Raw genomic sequence first — 22,088 nt, forward strand, 5'->3', positions numbered from 1 at the left:
CCAAAGCGTGGAGAATATTCCATCTGAAGGGCTTTCAGAAGTGGGTTTTTGAAGAAGATAGAGAATGATTAATGAGGGGGATAAAAGGGGGAATGCATTGCTGTAAAATAGAATTCAGAGTTTCCCAGATTGAAATAGTCGATGATGGCAAGTACGTTAGAGAGCTCTCCAGGATGGAGGTTGAAAAAGTTTTATTAGATTTGCTGATTGGCAAGTATTGAGAATATCTAAGGAGTGTTTCAGTAAAGCAATGAAGTGATAAAATTACAAAGCAAGGCATACAGCCAAGGGAGTGTAGATATGTTATAAATTCTTAGGAATGTTAATAATGAAGGGATATACAGAAAGAGGATAACAGTATTATGGAAAATATTTTTGGAGAAACTGTAGGTCAAAGCTTACATTAATAAAACCTTATAGTCAGTATAGAAACTGTACTCTGAAAGAGGATGGCACAGGAGAGGAAAGAGGCATAATATGTCTTTTGGGTGAACCTGATTTTCTATATATCTTTATTTCCCTCTGGTGGCACATTGGCTGCTGATTAGAGCACCCAAGTTAAGAAGCAGTTGCTACTGCAAGAAGTCATCTTTTTTGGACAGACTCTCGGACATTCAATACCCAACAGAATGGGATACAGAGCAATTCTGTTTTCCATCACAGCAAAATGTCCTAGGTCTCGATGAATTGGGCAAAATTATCTCCGGATGTTTCATGCTGGTACTAGAGAGTCTCAGTAAAAGGTAAAAGACATCGCTTAGAATAGGTTGGTGCACATAGAGGGATTCAAAATGTGTACAACTATAAGAAGTAATGACTCTTTCCGATGGAGACAGACCTTTGTTAAGGTGGCATGCGTAAGGCTCAGCGGAATAGGGCACCTGGAGAAAGTTGCCTTTGTTTCATTGTCTTTTTTTCTTTACATTATAGCACAGGGATGAATAATGCAGGAGGCTAATGTCTCATTTTAAATTCTAATATCTACTTGAACAGATCATTGTTTTAAAAACTTTCAGAACTGCTAAGAGATTTCTCAAGACCTCAAATCCATTTACACATTTGTTAATGTATGTTCTCTTGGAAAAGCTGTACAATGCCCTATGTAATCAATGTTCATTAATACTTTATTCCACATTGTTACTGAAATGAGAAATGATAGCCAAAACTTCCTGTTAAGAAGGTCGGTGTCACAAATGTGATTCTCTGTCTCCTTTCTCCCATCCTGCCATGAGCACGTGACTCCATTTTTGCCCATGGCGTAGTGTGTATCCCCAGTCCTGGTGAGTGTACATCTGCACACTGCTGCTTATGGGATAGCTTTCCAATACAAAATGGGACAGTCAGGATATCGCTGCCACTGCTATTGGGACAGTCAAACTGGGTGTGGGTAGTGCTGTACAAATGGATCGTTAAGGCTAGAGCTTTGGTAAGTTCTGGCTATGCAGGGCCTATGCTCTCGGAGAGCTCAGGAGTGTGTGGGTAAATGTGAAACTCCTACCAATTGTAAGATGGGAGAATAGGTGTCGTGGTAGAGATTTGCAAATGGCTCCTGAGAGAGGCTGGAAGGGGAACTCTTTCAGCTTGGGCTGGGAGTGGTGAAGGAGCCTGGGTATTAGCAAAAGCTTGTTGCAGTAGAATTGTGTGGTGCCAGATCCTGAGGGGTGGGTAGAGAGGAGTGTAGCAGGGAAGTGAGTGACGGGTATTCCAGGTAAGACCTGCAAGAGGCCACCAGACTGTGGATTTATTACAAGCCAGGACAATAGCCGGTCTTGCTCAGATTGTGGGGTCCGATGTGAGTGTTCCTACACACAGTGCTGTCATGCTGAATGCTGAATGCAGGCCACCCTTATATCCTAGGGAGGACATAAAAACATAGGAACTTGGTCTAAAAGAGATAAGAAACAGACTCAACTCAAGCCTTAGCATTAAGAGGCCTTGGTTATCCCATCTGTAACGTTTTTCCCTGAGTGATTTTCAGCTGTTCAAATTCTGTCTCTACTTCACTGCATTCGTATTCACTGGATTCTTTGGTATATGTGTAAGGGGTGTGTGAACAAAAAGGAAAGTTCAAATGATAAACATACTGAAATTTAAAGTAACGTTTTATGCCCAAAGCACCATACTTCTGGTTTTAAATAATGTCCATAACAACAATAACAAAGATTCTAGGATTTCATGGTACATGTGGTACATATGGGCAGATAAAATTCAAGTGTTTTCCTTGTGGTATTTGAGTAGTTATATTCTTGTGGAATCATAGAGATTGCTTTTATATTAATTAGCTTTGCTTTCAAATTTTTTTTGGTTTCTTTACTTATAATATGTGCTTTTTTAACCATGTTTGTTATAGATATGCACTCAAAGATTCTTTCTTTAATACCTTTACTCCACATTCTGCTCAGAGAATCGATTCTTTCTGCGTGACATCATGTTGCTTTTTCCTGCTCATATATCAGCTGTTTATTTTTCTTTTCTTCTTCTTTTTTATTTATTTTATTTTAATTTCTCCCTGTCTTTTCTACCTTCCCTCCCCTTTTCCCCTTTTCTCTTTTGTTTTTCTTTTGTCTTCAGCCTATTCTGCAAACTTGGAGTTCTTGTCAGGCATAGGATTTCACTATTTGGTAAGGAGACCCTTGAAACAAATATGAGCATGGCCATCACTTGGTTTTCTTTGCCAGTTTTGCACTATGTTGTGTGCTGCTATGTTGCATGAATGCATGTTTGCATGGCTGCATGCATGGTCGTCATAGGCCAAGGTAAGGTCCTCGAGGTTGTTTGTAAGTAGCATTACTATGGTGAAATTGAAGACTGTAACTTTTTTATACTGGTCTGAAGCACATTTGAAAACCAAAAGGTTTTATTACAAAGGAGAACATGAACAAAAGTGGCAGCTTCTGCCATATTTTATTTCAGAGGGTTAAAGAGGAAATGGGCCCTTGAACTTGTTTGTCTATTTCCAATAGAAGAAAGAATGAGCTGTCATAAATTAAAAAAATTTAACTGCACTTTTTTTTTTGTTAATGCTCTTGACTACAGATTTACATGTTAACTGCTTTCCTGACATTGGAGCTTCATAGTAGAGACAGTGAGGCAAAGACTTCACTTGGCAAGAGCGACTTTTTGAGACAGTTTTTGTGTCTGAGAATTCACATAACTGAAGTCCACACACCTGAGCACCTGCTTTTGGACTGCCATGCAGGGCGGCCACTCACTTTCCGCAGATCCTCCTTGCTCTGGGGCTGTAGGACTCAAGAATAGCTGGCAGAATTTGTGTTTTCATTTCTGCATCTGCTTTTATAAGTCACAAAAGCAAATTTCAACCCTGTGTGCTATCGGTTATGAGACAGTGTTGGGGTAATTTCAGTCGTAAAATATCAGGTATATTGATACCAATATTGTAAGTGCAATTCCATTTACAGGAAAAACTAAGGATTAGATCATTTCTTTAAAAGCCACAGTGAATGAACTGAAGGATAGATGTGTATGTGTGTGTGTGTGTGTGTAAAGATACACACATACACACATTTAAATTCTTTCTATGTTTTGAGAAATGATAGTTTCTGGATATAATTCCTTAAAGCTCTGTTTGGTTGCTAATTTTATTAGATCCAATACTACATGCTCTTAAATTTCATAATAAGGTATGTTTCATTTAAATGGCCTGAGTTGGGATCCCTGGGTGGCACAGCGGTTTGGCGCCTGCCTTTGGCCCAGGGCGCGCGATCCTGGAGACCCGGGATCGAATCCCACATCGGGCTCCCGGTGCATGGAGCCTGCTTCTCCCTCTGTCTGTGTCTCTGCCTCTCTCTCTCTCTCTCTGTGACTATCATAAAAAAAAAAAAAAATTAAAAATAAATAAATAAATAAATAAATGGCCTGAGTTTTGGCATTAATGTTTCAGTTATCCCAAACCAATGGGCAGATTATCTTCAAAATAACTTCTAGTTGACTGCTATTTGTTTGACTTCTCTTCAACAAAGAAAAATTTCTGTGAAGTTATGTGGACAGAATTGTTATGTACTCTTCAACTTTCTCGTAGTAACAGTGGATTCCAGTGTCCTCCATTTGTCTTATTATATATCATTTTGATGGGGACCCCTTTTTCTTAAGTGCAGTGTTTGCATTCTTACTAATGAGCATAGTAACACTTTCTGTTGTGATATTTCTGACTTCTTGTGTATTGTAAATTCTTGGTTTCCTATGTTATGTTTCACTATACTTTCCTTTTAAAAACTTTTGAAGTGTTCCATATATAGAACAAGTGCACAAATCTTGAAGATAGCTTAATGATATAGTTTGTTGTAATTTGCCATATATATATATATATATATATATATATATATATATATATATATATCTTAATCTGAGGAAATAGGTTATATGCCATTTCCTCAGATTAAGATATAGAACATATCCACCATTTCAGAGGCCTCCCTTAGGCCATTTCCCAATTTATAACCTTCTGCGAAGGAACTCTATGTAGACCTCCATTACTATGGGTTAATTTTGCCTATTTAATCTCCTGTTTTTTTAAGGGTCTAGTAATTGAATATAAATGCATAATAACACTTGTCATACCTCTCAGTATGGACTGAGACTTTAGCATTCATTCCATCCCAATGTGATATTGATACTCCATTTAGGCATTGTATCTTAAATCTCTCAGCCTTTACTATTATTTTTAACAGGAATTTACTGGAGAGCTACTATGTGTCTTTACTTCAGAAGTGTATTTGTGTGTCTTCTACATATTATTCTAGCATCTCTTGTTTTTATTGTTTCAAATTTGCTTTGGCATTTGCCTGGAAAGTAATACAAACCTCAAGAGGCCTTTGTTAATTACACATTTTCTAATACAGACTCATCCAATGGTTGGAATCCTTAAGTCTTATCCATGTTATCTCTATACTTGACGGTTATAACCTGACTTTAGACACTAATAGGATGACTGGAAAAATAGTGGTCTTCAAATCAGAAAACCTAGATGTAAGAGCTTTTGGAACTAGAACAGCTGAGTGATTTGGATGAGGAACTTGACTTCTCTGAACCTTTTTTTTTTTTTTAACTAAGTTAAAATGACTACCAATCTTTGAGATCAATTGCACATAGCTGATCTAATGTAAGATAATGAATGCTCAAGTGCTGTGGAAACTATAACTTTACAGCTTTCTAATCTAAGGGATTCCTAGTCTGATTTGCACAGGTTTTTTTTTTCAGACTTTATTTATTTGAGAGAGAGAGAGCATGAGCAAACACACAAGCTCTGAGAAGAGGCAGACAAAGAGGGAGAGACAGATCCTGCTGAGCAGAGAACCCGATGGGGGGCTCAATCCCAGGACCCTGAGATCATGACCTGAGCTGAAGGCAGATGCTTAACCCGCTGAGGCACCCAGGCACCCCTGCACAGTTTTTATTTATATAAATCAAACTCCAAAAGAACTACACTAGGGGAGTTGGCTACTTAAAGTACCCGCACGACGAAGGCTTTTTAATCTACCCATTTCTAGAATGAAATGGGAGTGGTATACCATATATTTATTTTTGATGTATCAGTTCTGCCATTGTCGATTTCCCTAAAGAGAGAGACCTAATGATGTATATACAGTGGTCCTTGAGAGTCCTAATAATCTCTTATTTTTTCCTTTCTCCCTTTTTTTACATGATATCATTTTTCCATATTCTGGTAGACAGGACACTGATGGCCAAGATGTTTTTCCTGTACTGACTTAGTTTTAAAAACTGTTCATGGCTTAAGGTAAGGGTAAACTAAGATAGTTAAAAATGGAGATTAGCAAAGAAACATTTGAGCTTTGTGTCTTATGAACAGTGAGTAAAAATAAAGACGTAGAAAGATACACATTAACCTTCAACATATCAGGAAGGGGAGATTGGAGACACAAGGGGTTAACATAAGCCAACAGACAAAATACTTGACCTGGTGGTGGCAATTGTCGGGAATTCAGGGTTTGGTGAGTAATGGACTGTTTATTCCAAGCTGGCAACCAAGTTGTCGCTAGACCTCCAGACTTCATCTGTAGTTGAAAGACTTTTCTGCTATATTAAAGATTCCCCAAATTTGGACTTCTATTTGTGTATATCTTTAATCTACTTTAAAATACCTTCTACACATTGAGACACTAGGAATTAAAGAGCTCAGTCATGTTTTTATCGTTCTTATATCTTTTTGAGGTGTTTAAACCGTTTCATTTTATATTTGAAGAAGGTGAGTTTTTAAAAAGGGTGAATAAGCCCTGTTCCCCCACAGAACAGTAGTTCTGGTGTATCCATTAAAAAATCTTATGGAAAAAATAATAAAGAAATTAGTATCTTCATTGTATATATAGGCTTTCTGTTTGAGTTCCAGAAAGCTTACCAGTGATTGTAAGTTGGTGCACTCTAGTATTTGAGGAAATGGTTAGAACATGGATAGGACCCAGGCAAGTTGAGAAGTGGTATGGGTTCCATTGGCCATTTTCAAGGACCCTTTGTTAACTAGTGAAATATTGCTATTAATCCCATCATTTTCTCCCACTTTTGCTGAGTAGAAATCTTGATTACTCATGTCAAGGCAGTTAGAAAATACATATAAGCCCTCCTGTTAAAGCCCATTTAAGCCTTTCAGTCAGTTTTAGAGGAAGCAGAATCCATAACTAAGCCTCCAGTAGGGACAGTGATGATGCCACAGTTATATTCATATCAGGGTTCCTATATTTTTTTAAATATTTATTAGAGAGAGAGAGAGAGAGTGCGAGTGAGCATGAGCAGGAAGGAAGGGCAGAGGGTGAGAGAGAAGCAGTTCCCCACTGAGTAGGGAGCTCGACACTAGACTCGAGCCCAGGACCCTGGGATCATGACCTGAGCCAAAGGCAGATGCTTAACCGACTGAGCCACCCAGGCGTCCCGCATATCAAGGCTTCTTAAGGACTTTATTTTTATACGTGAAAATAAATCTAATGCCTTAATGACATTCATTCGATGCATTCAGTCAATAAACACTTAAGTGTGTTCTGCTGTGTGGGAGGCACCCTTTCAGGCTGTGGGGGTAGGAACAGGAAGACTTCTACACCTCTCCACTGTGACCACCCCCAGGCCAATCCAGGTATCTGCCACTTGTCCTCTTCCAAGAGCAAACTGACCATTCTGCGTGAATCTCCTTGTTCTTCCAGACTGTGCTCGACAGCAGTCGAATCTTCCTAAAACCCAGTCTCTCCTACCACAGTCCTGCATATTCAGTGGATTCCCTTTTCTTGAGAATAAAAATTCTGAATCTGGCCACAGTAGTGCTTCATAAATTATCCCCTGTGTACCACTCTGTCCTCGTGTCTTGGCACGTTCTCGCCTGCTCTCTATGCTGCTGGTTAAGTGGTCTTCTCTCTGTTCTTCAAAGTGTTTTTATTTCTTTCTGTGCAGGGTCTTAAGCACATGCTGTAATTCCCACCTGGAATGGGGTCCCTAGACATAACAGTCACTTCTCCAGTCCTCCACACCCATAATGGTTTAAACTACCTATCCTTCAGACTTCAGTCCAAATAGTACTTACTCTGTCAGGAAAACCTTCCCTGATCTCCCTGATTTTACTCCCTCTCTCCTATTACAACATTCTCATAGCTCTGTGTACCTTTCCTGATCCCAGTGACGATGTCGCCAGATTCACACATCTCTCTCTCTCTCTCTCTCTCTCTCTCTCTCTCTCTCTCAAACCTCTCCTCTCACTGTGGGCTTATTGTTGTATGCGGAATCTGGCATGTAGTAGATATTTTATCAATATCTGATGACTGAATGAGTGAATCCACTAGCTTCTGCCTTCAGGAAGCCTTCAGTCTAAAAGAGAAAGAGCAGACACTAAGAATGCCTAAATAAGAGCTCTTGACTTGGAACTTTCTTACACTCATGAATAACTGAAATTTTACTCTTTTTTTTTTTTTTGCTTATGAAATTATTTAGGAAAAAAGTACCCAATTATCCCACAACTCAGAAGAATCACATTTATTTTAATTCCTTAAGCTGTCCGAGAAAACACTGTAGGACACTTACATTGAAGAGGAAATAACAGGTAACTAGAGATTCTTCAAACACGATCATTAAACCCAACCAACAGTGATCCTTTCAGCTATAGGAATGATTTGAGAAGGCTGGCACAAAACAGTTACCATTTGGAGGCCTTTTCTATGTTCCCATTTTCTTGTGAATTTTTAATGTATCAGTGAGATAGCAAATTGTCCAGAGTTACTGGAGAGTTTTCAAATTTGATGGCAGAGAAGCTTCTAAGAATGCCTGGAATAGAGCAAGCACTCAGTAACATAATGAGCGTAACACTCTAAAATTTCTCTGGTTTGCCCTCTGACCCTAGAACCCTATGTAGCACATTATTAATTCCACTCTAGTATTAGCTGTAGAGATATGGAACAAGATAAGTATTGTCATCTGTTTCGGTGAAGCAGTAATTCTTGTTAAAATGTTGAGTTTTCTCCCCCTAGGTAGGGATGCCTGATTTAAACTGCTACATAAATCTTAATGTTGTGTTTGGAAGTTTCAATTGTAAATTCTATCAATTGGTATCTCTCCCTGATTAAAAAATTAGTGGATTAAGTTTATGTTGCTCCATCTGTTACCTGCCCACTCCCAAAACCCATTCAGATGTTTAAAATGAGGACTGCTATCTTGTATCAGGAGATAGTAGCAAATGAGTCTGTGTATGTATTATCTCTAACAATATTCAGACCATGCTTACTTTTGTTTACTAGGACACATAATAAAAGGAAAGTTACTTAAAGGACTCAGAGTCTCTGAGGCTAGTATACATCTGAGAACTGAATGTGTCGTTACGCTGGGGATTTCATGGTCAGTGATGCACAGTCTGCTACTTCTGCTGGTTATTGTCATCACTTGTCATTCAGGTCTTTCCCTAATGTAGTAGCTCTGTGGTTTGGTGGCAGTATACATGTCAAAAATGAGAGTTCTTCTGGGTTTATATGTTATATAAAAAAATAACTGATTTTTTCAAAGATTTTATTTATTTATTTTAAAGAGAGAGAAAGCACAAGCAGGGGGAAAGGCAGAGACAGAGGGAGAAGCAGACTCCCCCCTAAGTGGGGAGCCCAACATGGGGCTCTATCCCAGGACCCTTGGATCATGACCTGAGCCAAAGGCAGGTGCTCAACCGACTGAGCCATCCAGGCGCCCCAGAAGTAACCTGTTTCTTAGTGAGAGATATATGAGGTCAGAAATACCGGAATAAATAAATACCTATAATAAAGATAATATCAGAAAACCATATTAGAGTGATACAGATATTTCTTTCCTTTAAAGATATCTCTATCAGAGAATGTCCTGACTTTTGCGTAAATGAATAGAATATGGAATTATGTAAAATATATTTTCAGCTTAACCGAAACTTCTCACTGAGTGAAAGTTTCAATAATTTTATTCTGTTTAGTTGTGCAGATTTCAGAAGTGATCAAGTCTGTGGCACTTTCCAGTTTCTCTCTATCTCATAATTTGAGAGAAATTTGTAACTCTAGCATAATTTTGTTCCACATTATTAATGAGGATTTTGTCAAGATGAATCATTTCTTCAGAGGAGAGAATACGATAGGTATTACTGCAAGTCACAAAAGAAGGGAGAAGAACAAAACTTAGAATGGTTGTTACTGCTTTCGCAATGGAAGGAAAGTCAACATTCTGCTAATACTCATCTACTGATGTATATCAGATTGCAAAGCAGAAGCAAGACATTGTATGTCACGTTTCAGAAAACACTGATAACTCCTGAGTTACAGAAACCTTATATTAAAAACTACAAAACAATCTGGGAGTAAAATACAAAAAGAGTATTTTGACTCTCAAACATCTTTAACTTTGTTATTTTTATTTAGAGAGTTGTAGTACTGTATAGAGTTAGTACAAAGATTTTAAAAACCAGACACTTGCTGTCTGTTGCTAGTAGATTCAGGGATGAGTTACAATTTTAATTATATGCCTTTTATGCTTACACACTGATGCAAACATACAACCTTGAAGACAAAGAGGCAATCCACAGGTGTTTTTCTAAGTGTTTGAGGACAAGGGAAGTAGTTTGGACCTTGAAAGAGTGTGAGTTGAAAAGTATCAAACTTCTGGTTTTTATTCTAGTCTGAGTAATGAAGTAATTACATGAAAATACAATTATCACTTTAAAATTTTACCATCATACTACACTTTGTCTTTCCTGTTCTTACTGATAGCATGATGTACGTTTCTAATGATGGTTATCTGGAGAACCTTAAGAAGGGCAGAGTGTGGGCAATTCTTATTTTATTTGAAACCCTTACTAAAAACTTTACATCTTTGAGACTAACCATTTAGGTTACCGTTTACCTCTGCTGGTATTACAGATACTTTTGCTTGGTCTACACCAGAAAATGTTGAAAATTCAATGAACACTTTTCCTTCATCTTTTAGGGTCTGTTCCTCACCATTTTTCACACTGAGATTCTTCCCTTCAAAGTTATACTCTACCTCACATGGAGCACACCAAAATGTGTCGATTCACGGAGCTTATGGCTTGTGACTTGACAATCACAGAACATTCACATCTATCATGTGCATTTTCATTTGACCAACAGAACTTTTCTGGCCACTGGTACTGTTTCCTACTCTTCACAACTTACAATATTCAACTGAATGCCTGCTTTATGCCTGACACTGCATATGCCAGTCCTAAGGGCTGGCCTTCAGCAGGGAACATAAATCCCATCTCATGAGTTCTTACAGATGGAGGTTTAAAATACCCCACCACTCCTTTGGAAAAAGGCCTGGTCAGGCTCAGTACAAAGTACAAATACTGGTTATCTATAGAAGGAGCCAGCAGACTAGGAGGGTAAGAAAAAAAAAAAAAAACTGTGTATTTTAGGACGAGAGGGAGAGGCCAGCCTCTCTGACTTGATGCTTAGTAATAGTTGCATGTTGCCTTGTGTCCTGTTTTCCTCCTGAGCCCTTCTCTTTCTCCTTTTCTGTGCTGCATTCTACTTATCTTTCACACTTCTAAACATTGGAGGCCCCCAGACCCTTTTTTTCTATATTTATGCCCAAGCTGGCTTATTTTATTAAGGCCCACGAGTTTTTAAAGTATCTGTATGCTTATGGTGCTCAAATGCATAGCTCCAGCTCAGATCTGTTCCCTGCACTACAGCTTTGTGCATCTACTGCCTATTCTGCTTCTCTACCTGAGGTTAGCCAGCCCATCACTATCAACCTGTTCAAAGCAGAGCACCCTACCCCCACCCTCCTCATTTTGCTCCTTTCTTACGCCCTCTCCACATTAGGAAATCTTACCACCAGTCACCTAATGGCTCATACAAGTGCTCACCCAAACAGTCTTGAAGTTATTCTTGACTCCTTCTCATCTCATCTCACATGCAGTCCACAAGCAAATCTTCACTGCAGATATCCTAATCCAAATTTCCTGCCATCAGTCTTCTGATTCTAGATGACTCTAGTAGCTTCCTAACCAACTTCCACTCTTGCCCTTCCAGAATTTTGCACCTTGTGATTTAATCCTTTTAAAATATAAATCAGATCCCATCCTGTTCAAAACCTTAAGAATATCTCCCTATCACACTTAAAAAACAAAAACCAAAGTTCTTGGTTGGGTTTTAAGGCTCTAGAACCTGGCTACTCCCTTCCTCTCCACCCCATATCCTCCTTCTTTCCCCTGAATCTCCAATCATGCATTAGCCACCTCAACTTCCTTGCCTGGAACACCAGCTTCATTTTCTGCCTCAGAGCCTTTGCACATGCTCTCTCCTCCACCTGGGTCCTTTTCCCAGATCTATGCATGATTATTCCTTCATTCAAATCTTTGCTCAGATGCCGCCTTCTTAGAAAAAGCCTCATGACCACTTGCCCTATTATGCTATCCAGTTGCCCCAATCATCATTCTCTGATATATATATATATATATATATATATATATATATATATATACACACACACATATATATATACACACAACTAATATATATTAGTTGTATAACATAAATTAATTAATTATATATAATTAATATAGTTTACAAATATAAAATATTTATTTTAGTGTACCTAATGTGTTTCATATTGATTTTTTTCTTAATATTTTATTATCTGTGTCCCTCATTAGAATATAAGTGCCATTAAACTGTCTTTTACTTATTACTGGAACTTTGAGGATGCCTGGTATTTGATAAGTATTTACTGAGTGAATGAATAATTTTTTTAAGTGAATGAATAAGTAAAGGAATAATACTTCTATGAACTGCAGAAGCCCTAGGACTGCCACTAATCAGTAGACAAGGACATAACAAATTCTGCCTTTCTGCTGATTTTGTCTTCATGATTACCAAAATTTCTGAGAATCAAAGCAGATGATGAATGGGACATTTTATCTCAGAACTCAGAGTCTAGTAATAAATACCTTGTTTTTTGTTCTTATTTGTATCATGTCACTAAACTGGCTTGTCCAGATTCTAGGGTAGTTGCAAATTTTCATGCATATTTAATTCATTTTAAGATCCTTTTGTTGTGTTGCTGCATAAAGAGTATAATGTACACAAATGTTATAAATACTTACATTCAAATAGGAGTTATTAACCTCTGGACCCCGGAAATGACTACACATATTATGAATAGCAAAGTATAAAATGAGGAAGTAATAACATCAGACTGTATTGTGAGTGGTCAAATTACTTTGTAACTATGGATCTATCATTCTGTTTATTTGCTCTTATGTATCTTTACATCAGTGAAGTTATATAGTAATTGTATAATTCGTATTTCTGTACTAATAAAATGTGCAATCAAGATGGATGAATTTCATCTTTTTAGAAAAGTTGTTCCCATTTTAAATAGCACATAAGAATAGGATTTAACTTCTTCAGCCAATAGTGCTTATTTACATTGATCCTTTGGTGGTTCTTTTTCACCAAAACCCAAAACATTCAGGCAGATGAATCATCTTAATTCAGCTGAATGGAATAAGAAAGCAGAGACACGGATAACTAAAGGGGAATTAAATTTATTAGACTATTAGCTCACCTTTTCTCATAAACATAGGAGTTCACTTTAAAAGTTGACATACAATATGATTTAGAAAGAAGATGAACCAGTATGGGGAGGTGAATATATTTGAAGAATTCAGTTTAAACACTTCAGCCTGGCGCAGTGCTTTGAATGCTTCTTGAGTATGTCAGCTCTTTGATGAGACATGCTTTATTGCTTTTCTACTTACATTTGCATAACCACTTTTGAGCAGAAAAACTGCATGATTTTAAACTTGACTATCAAAAAATCCTTTTAATTGAGTTATTACTGGGTTGTACCATAGACTAATTTTTGGTACACAAATATTCTTAGAAAAGAACAGTGAGAAATCCTCAGGGCAATTTGACAGCATTTTGTTTCCTCTTTAGGAAATGATGCCACATCAATTGTCAACTGTCTTCATATTTTGGGTCAGACTTTGGATGCCAGGTAAGAGGGTATATTTTTGTCTAAATGACTGTAGTAATGCTACACAAGAATATTAAGACTCACTTTGTCTCTAGATTTTATTCTTTAGAATTATAATAAAGGCTTAAGTGTGGGTGTGAAAAAGTATTTTGTAAATTACTAATACAACGGCATTTTATTTTTATGATCTTATATAAATTATCATTCAAATTTCAAGTAATTTCTGTAGCATCTATACATGTCACTGAGAGTTGAATTGGGAATATATGTGAAGTAGAAATGGTAAGCTCCAACTTTAGAGGTCTTAGTAGCTTCTAGGTGTGGTACCCATGCTCCGCATTTGTGGTAACATTTAGCTTTATAGGAACAACAGGGTTTTATTCTTATTTTACAGATGAGAGGAGTGAAGCTTAAGATTGCATAGTAAGTGTGGAAGTAGACCAATTCCTAAATGTGTGTACTTTCTACCCTGAACTCCTAGCAACATGACTGGAAATACAACAGGTTGACTAAATATGAAATCAGTATATCTCAGAGGGTCGATTCAGCCTTTAAGCCATACATTTATTTCATTTATTATCCAGGATAAATCTAAGTAAAAGTTCCTAAATGTCTACTACAGAGTATATTCTATGATGCTGTTTATTTTTACATTGAAAATTTTATGTGAGGTGTTTTGTATAATAAATTAGGAAAATAGATGCTATTATACACTTTCAGTTCTTACTATAAACAATGGTATTAGAGGGTCACTTTTGTACAAGTTCGGCCTTTGGAGGCTCATTAAGCTGATTGCTACACTTAAAGCACAAAATATCTAGATCATCTGGTGACTGGGTTTAGCTGGGATTAAATGCATCTTTCATACACATTGCCTAAAGAAACATTCTAGTTGTGTTAGATTTGGGATCAACTAAACTGGCTCAGAAGCTGTGATTTGTTAGAGAATAAAACAAACACTCTCAAATTTTGAAACCACTGGTAGAAAATACAAAACATTAGCACTGATCTGGGTCCTGATTAAATTGACCATGAAGGCATTTTGGAAAGGTAGTGCATTTTACAGAGCTATACTGCTATAAATTCAAGTGCACTGAAAAAGTTGAGAGTGAATTAAAAAAAAAGTTGACTGAGTGAATGTAATGGATCAACAAACATAAAGCAGAAGCATGTTTTATTTGTATTCTACTTTCTCCTGTTTCAAGATACATGTTCTCCCTTCTTTCCTTCCTAGGACAGTGATGAAGACTGGTCTGGAAAGCGTTAAAAGCGCCCTCCGAGCTTTTCTAGACAATGCTGCGGAGGATCTGGAGAAGACCATGGAGAATCTCAAGCAAGGCCAGTTCACCCACACCCGAAACCAACCCAAAGGTGTTACTCAGATTATCAATTATACCACGGTGGCTCTGTTGCCGATGCTGTCATCATTATTTGAGCATATTGGCCAGCATCAATTCGGAGAAGATCTAATATGTATGTAAATCTATTACTTAGAGTCTCCTTATCTAATAGTACAATGAAAACTTGTAAAGGGCCCATCTGGTTACTCAAACCCTGCGTATCCATTAAAATGCACTCCCCCCTCCCACCCCAGAACATTAGGTTGACATCTGAGTTACAAAAACCATTCTTATAGAGATAGATCCCTGAATCACATGGATTCACAGAAGGGACCAGTAAGATGGTGGCTGTGCGCAGTCACTTCCACCTTGCCGAAGTGCAGGTTCCAAATTTTACTATTTCTGTGTTCTCTCTTTCCATGGAGTTTTTCCCATGCAGTTTGACCATGGGACATGCAACATTAAATGTTTTCAAATCACCTCTGAGCCACAAGTTGTGTTACCAACAAATATGAAGACAACTGACACAAAATCTGCATCTCAATCATTGGTCCACTGGGGTGGCCTGCATATTTTTGTTTATAGGTTTCAGTCTATTTTAATGGGGGATTTCATCAGCTGTTTTTGCCTAGAATTCCATAATGATTAAAAATATGCACAGAGGGATCCCTGGGTGGCGCAGCGGTTTGGCGCCTGCCTTTGGCCCAGGGCGCGATCCTGGAGACCCGGGATCGAATCCCACGTCGGGCTCCCGGTGCATGGAGCCTGCTTCTCCCTCTGCCTGTGTCTGCCTCTCTCTCTCTCTCTGTCTGTGTGTGACTATCATAAATAAATAAAAAATTTAAAAAAAAAATATGCACAGAATGCTCAAAACAATGTTGAAAAAAATAATATCAGGCCTGTCCTGATTTCCTGCTCTCCTGCTGATGTGAACATGAAAGGCAATGTAAGAAGCCCATGTTAAACGGTCAAGTGGGTCTTGACTGCAGCCACACCTGCTCAGACCCTGAACCTTGTCGATCTCCCAGGTAAAACATAGTGCTGGGTGGAAACCCCTACATTACTCAGTGGGTAACACAAGCATTACCCACAAAATATTTCCTTGAACCATTGTAGGAGCATTGCTTACTGGGCAATGTGGACATGGAAACAGGTCTCGAGCACAAGAATGATTTCTCCATTCATGTCATGATAGATTCTCCAGGAAATGGTAAAAGAGTTGGAATTAGAAATCCAAGGTTCCTAGTTTGTTTGTTTGTTTGTTTGTTTTGCCTCTTAAAAATGTCATAATGGATCGTAGATCATCTATAAGGTTTTATTTTATTTTCTAGCCTCACTGTAGAATTGACTAACTTATACCTTGAATGTCAGGTCAGATATAACTTACCACCTCCTTTAGCATTTTTAATATTATTCACATAGGTGTTAAAATAAAAGACACAGTCTTTATATACGTTCAGAACAGGGAGACAAAATCTACCTATTCTTGCAGATAGCCTTGTGCTTAATTTTATTCTTGAAGAAATCCTTTTTTCTTCTATCTAGAGAAAAATTATTTTTAAACATGGTCTTGAGAATGTTCTAAATAATTATAAACATTCTTTAGAATGTTTTCAGCTCCTTAAGGATTTTGAGAGAATAGTTTTTATATTTCATTTACATACGTGTTTGTTCTAATTTTGTTTTTTTAAATGTTAAAATATTAGTATGCCCTCAATATGGAATTTTGGTTTCAGGCTAAACTTTCTTAGGACAACATATGAAAACAAGTGTTTTTGTTCTTATTTTTGTTTTTCCTTAGTGGAAGATGTACAAGTGTCATGTTATAGAATTCTGACTAGTTTATATGCTTTGGGAACCAGCAAAAGTATTTATGTGGAAAGGTAAGATTTTAAAAATTTAGCTTTTAATTAGTAATTGTTTCAAGTGTTCTATTTATTTCAAGTCTTTTTCAGTTTTCCCTTAGTTATAAACTAAACAGCCAGATTAACATATTGGATTTCTTGGGAGTAATTGAACAATTGTTAAGCTAAATTTGAATTGACATAATAATAAGAGTCAATCAAGTTATGTTAAAAAAATAATAAACCATAATGGTAAAGACCATATTTAATGTAAAGATTAACAGTGTTTATGAATGAGTTTTATGAAGATACCTACTAAAACACTTTCTTATTATATATCTGAAAAGCAAAATAAGCATGAATATAAGCAGTTATTAAAATGGGCTTTTTTTTTTTTTACATTCTCACATTCAAGAGGAAGAGATTATCAGGTGATGTGGACAGTTCAAGATAAGGTCTCCCCAGTGCATTTAAAATAAGAGGTCATCGGTGGCTACAGTAAAAGTTTTCTGTGAAAAAGAGAAAAAAGGCAGTTTTTAAGTCTAGACTAAAGAAAATGACATTCAGAGAGACGACTAATAAATAAAATAAATAAATGAAAGGATATTCCGGTGGAATAATATTGAAAAGATGTAAATTCTCCCAAAATTAATCTATGATTAATTATAAGACAATTTCAAGTAGAAATCTGTTTTTTATTGAACTTTATGAAGTAATTTGAAAGTTCATTTGAAGGAATAACTAATGAGGCTAGCCAATAAAATTTTGTGAGAGGAAAACAGTAATGGAAGGGTAGTCATTTGACCTACCAAATATTAAAGCTTCTATATCATCAATAATTAAATAGGGTGGCAAGTGCATAGAAATAGGAGACTAAGTCAATGTAAAAGGATAATTGAGTTCACACTGCATGGTTTTTACCTGAATTTTTTTTCAAGATTAATTTATTTATTTTGGAGAGAGAAAAAAAAGAGACATGATGGGTGGGAGGAGAAGCAGAGGAAGAGGGAGAGAGAAAATCTTAAGTAGACTCAAGCTGAACATAGAACTGACCTGGGGCTTAATCCCTCAACACTGAGATCATGACCTGAGCTGAAATCACAAGTCAGGTGCTTAACCAGCTGCACCCCGCAGGCATCCCTTGTCTGCATTTTTTAGTTAATCTCTTTTTTCACATGGGTTTTCTTAGCTTCAAAATGTTTTATACTACAGAAGTTTTATAATTTATTGAAATGTTACTTTATTTTTGACTGTAGGCTTTTTTTCATTTCCATAAATAATGCTAGATCTGTGATCATAGTTTTCTATATATATATTTATTTTTATTTATTTTAGCTGTATTCTCAGAATTTAGAAATGTAGGTTAAAGAGTAGGCGTATACTAAAGGATTATGAGTCTTCTCAGAAAACTGATTCAGTTGACACTGAAGTTTTACAAGAGAATCCTGCTTTCCTCACATTTTCCTCATTTCTGATTATTATTCTTTTTACTATTTAAAAATATAATAGTTAAAAATGGAATCCCATTTCTCTTTTCAAATGCAATTTCCTAATTCCCAATTCCTAGCCATTTTGTGTTTTCTTTGCCATTTTTATTTCTTAATTATATGAATTTCCTTTCATATCTGTTGTACATTTTTCTATCAATGTGTTGTCGAGTAATGAATTTTTATGTATTAAAACTATACACCTCTTTCCTGTTATTTCTACCATCTGTGACTTTAGCATTTTCATAACTTTCTAGTGATTATCTAGAAAAATACCGGTAAAACAGGTAAAAACTGTATCTGTAAAACTAGGTACAGATAATGTCTATGACATGGGAATTTTAATTGTTATATAAACCTATCAGTTATTTCATGGGTTTTTATTCTTCTTAGTTTAATATTTTTAGATAGGTTATACCATGCTCATAACAGCTAAAAATTCAAACACTTATTCTCTTAGGTTTTTCATTCTTCAATTGTTTAAATTTAGCCTTTTAATCCTTTGCTCACTCAAAAAATATGTATTAAACTCCAGATTCTGTGATACAACACTAAGCAAGATAGATCCTTACTCTCAAAGAGCTTATACCTAATGGAGAAACAAACAAAAAAAGCAAGCGAAAAATGTAATATTGGCAGATTTTCATGTGTGAATAAACACACAATAAAGAGAATAACACAGAGTACTCAAGAATGTATGTTTTAGAACATGATTTTTTAAGATCAGAACTTTCCTCCATTTGACAGAAGGCAGATAGTAGATAAATCAGGTATGAAGAGCTTCCATTTCCTCTATGAAGTATGCCTCAGCCAAGTGATGGCTGAGGAAAGAAATGGACGATGTTTGAGGAAAGTAGAAAAAGTCTAAAATGATCATCTCTGGAGTAAGAAGGGTATTTACTAGAAATGATTCTGAATTTCCTATTCCTCTTTAGTGTTACATGGAACACAAATTAAATTTTTAAAATCATCTCCCACATGGAAAGTATTGATTTTTAATTGAAATGTAATTGACATACAATGTTGTTAGTTTCAGGCATATAACATAGTGATTGGACAATTATATACATTACTCTGTGCTCACCACCATAAATATACTTACATGTGTCACTGTGCAACATTATTACAGTATTATTGACTGTATTCCCTTTTCATCTTTTCCTCTCTTTGACTTTATTTTTTTAAGATTTATTTATTTGAGAGAGAGAGAGTGTACAAGTGTGTGAGTCAGGTAAGGGTTAGAGGCAGAGAGAGAGAGAATCCTCAAGCAGGCTCCTCTCTGCAGAGCCCTATGTGGGGCTCGGTCCCATGACCTGAGATCATGACCTGAGCTGATATTAAGAGTCAGATACTTAACTGAACAGGCCACCGAGGTGCCCCTCTGTGATTTATTTTGTATCTAAAAGTTTGTACCTCTTAATCCTCTGCCTGTTTCATTCATCCCCCAACTCCTTGCCCAAGTTATGATTTATTAAATATGTCTTTTATCTGCTGATTTAAAACAAAACTTTTATCATATACTGAGGTAACATTTATTAAATCATATTTCTAGAATCTATTCAGTTCTATTATTTGATTTTGTAAATGATTAGGTCAGTAGCCTGCATCCTGAACTGCTAGTAGTTTGTAATACATTTTGATATCTGGTAATGCAAATTCTCTCATTACCTGAGCAGTGCTGATATTGTTGTTCTTCTTATCTCTGTATTTTTTTAAATAAAATTTGGGGTCCTTTTGTTAGGTTCTAAAAAAAAAGATATATGTTTTCTTTGTTTGCAATTATAAAGCCATTTGGGGAGAATATAAAAATGAAAATCAAAAGATGAATAAAAGATATTTTGAAAAAGAAAAAGTGACACTGTGACTGAGAAAAATGTGGATATTGAAGTACCTGAGCAACTCTGTCAGTTAAACATCTGGCTCTTGATTTCAGCTCAAATGGTGATCTCAGGGTCAAGAGCTCGAGCCCCGCATCAGACTGTGCTCAGCGCATAGTCGGCTAGAGATTCTCTCCCTCTACCTCTGCCCCTCCCTCTACTCGTGTGTGCCCTCTCTCTCTCAATGAATAAATAAAGTCTTAAAAAAAGAAACATGTAGCTATTTTAATGAGAGTCCTTTAAAAAAATTGCTATTTCTAGAATACCAACACAAATGATCAGAGTTGGTCTGAGAATTACTAATTGAATCAACATTTTAAAGTAAATTATTAAATAGGCTCATATGAATTTTTAACAAAATGAAAGGACTTGTCCAGTAAGATGTAAGGGAATAAATTTCTTTGGTGTCATACATGAAACATTTTAGGGTATCAGATTTTTGAATAAATATATTCTCATTATTTGTAAACACTTACGGAACTCATAATATGTGTCAAAAATTTTGCAATTCTGGGCAGCCCGGGTTGCTCAGTGGTTTAGTGCCTACCTTCAGCCCAGGGCATGATCCTGGAGTCCTGGGATCGAGTCTTACGTCGGGCTCCTTGCATGGTGCCTGCTTCTCCTTCTGCCTGTGTCTCTGCCTCTGTCTCTCTGTGTCTCTCTCATGAATAAATAAATAAAATCTTTAAAAAAAATTTTTTGTAATTCTGTGTCCAGAATTATTTTTAGGCAAGGAAAGCAAAACATAAAAAGAGTGAGTAATTTTCCTGTAGTGATACAAGTATTAGAAATTAATTTGGGATTCAGGTCTATCTGAATCAAAGCCTGTACCCTTTGTAATTTTTTGATATCCTAAATTACTTTTAATAATGAAATATTTTTCAGTATTTGAATTAAACTCTATGTTTATAGATTCTCTATGTTGTTCAGTGTTATTCTATGAAGGGGTATTTTCTCTTAGCTGACTAAATGTCCAATCATCTTTAATTAAAATATTAGGGGCATTATTAATTTTAAGCAATCATATATGTTTCAGGCAGAAATTTAGAACTACCTAAGTGAATTATTTAGTCTTTTCTCACTTAGATACATTTTATTGACTTTGAATATAAAACATTTATATAAAATAATTTAAGGAGGTCATAATATATGAAATAACTCTCATATTGTTCTATATTTGATAAAGTCCCAGTGAATCCTTGGATTACATAGGTAACTGAGGGAGAGAATTTTTGTCAGTGGCAGGGGGAACTTGGGGTCATACCCTGCACTGCATCAATTCATCACAGAATGATTCCTTAAACCTCTTCCTTCCCTAAAAATGATGAGTGAATTTTGAATGTTATTAATAGTTTTTGGTATTTATTATGTCTTAATATTTCATAGCTACCCTGAAATTACTTATACTAGTAAATTTTCAAAAAATTGTACTAGTGTATTGGTACCAGTACTTTATTTTTTTAATGTTTATCAATGCATTTATTCACCTAGCAGGAATTCTTCAGGTCACAATGTTTAAGAAAAAAAAGATGGATGGGGCATCTGGATGGTTCACTGGGTTAAAGCATTTACCTTCGGCTCCGGTCATGATCCCAGGGTCCTGGAATTGAGTCCCACATTGGGCTCCCTGCTCAGTGGGGAGCCTGCTTCTCCCTCTCCCTCTGCCACTCCCCCTGCTTATGCTTTCTTGGTCTCTTTCTCAAATAAATAAGATCTGAAAGAAAGAAAAGAAAAAGAAAGAAGAAAGTAAGAAAGAAAGAAAGAAAGAAAGAAAGAAAGAAAGAAAGAAAAAGGAAAACAGAAAGAAGTGTCCAAACTTTTGGGGGGATTTGATAGGGTTTTTCTTGTGATTTTGGTCTTCTTTTTTTTATTTTATTTTTTTTATTTTGGTCTTCTTTTTAACAATAGATAATTTAGCCTTTTTTAAATGGTAGGGACTTTGCTATTGAAGGCATATGATGTTTTGTGATAAAGAAATTGGATTTTGGAGTTAATTTTGTTATTAGCACTATTATTATCCCTCTTGGAGGTTAAACTGGTCACTTTTAGTATGGCTTCTTCAGTCATCCACTTGGA

At 36.3% G+C, this 22,088-nt stretch overlaps 1 protein-coding gene across 7 annotated transcripts in view; it reads left to right on the plus strand.

The window, feature by feature from the left end:
* Positions 1 to 22,088, plus strand: part of RYR2 (ryanodine receptor 2) — a 726,974-nt gene that overhangs the window by 588,762 nt on the left and 116,124 nt on the right. For all 7 annotated transcript variants that reach the window (XM_041747478.1, XM_041747480.1, XM_041747481.1 and 4 more), the window contains 4 exons: positions 2,572 to 2,621; positions 13,425 to 13,485; positions 14,699 to 14,937; positions 16,606 to 16,687. In XM_041747478.1, the coding sequence (XP_041603412.1) occupies positions 2,572 to 2,621; positions 13,425 to 13,485; positions 14,699 to 14,937; positions 16,606 to 16,687 (432 nt within the window). The remainder of the gene's footprint in view (positions 1 to 2,571; positions 2,622 to 13,424; positions 13,486 to 14,698; positions 14,938 to 16,605; positions 16,688 to 22,088) is intronic.

Source organism: Vulpes lagopus, chromosome 3 (genome assembly GCF_018345385.1).
Source record: "Vulpes lagopus strain Blue_001 chromosome 3, ASM1834538v1, whole genome shotgun sequence".
Lineage (NCBI taxonomy): Eukaryota > Metazoa > Chordata > Mammalia > Carnivora > Canidae > Vulpes > Vulpes lagopus.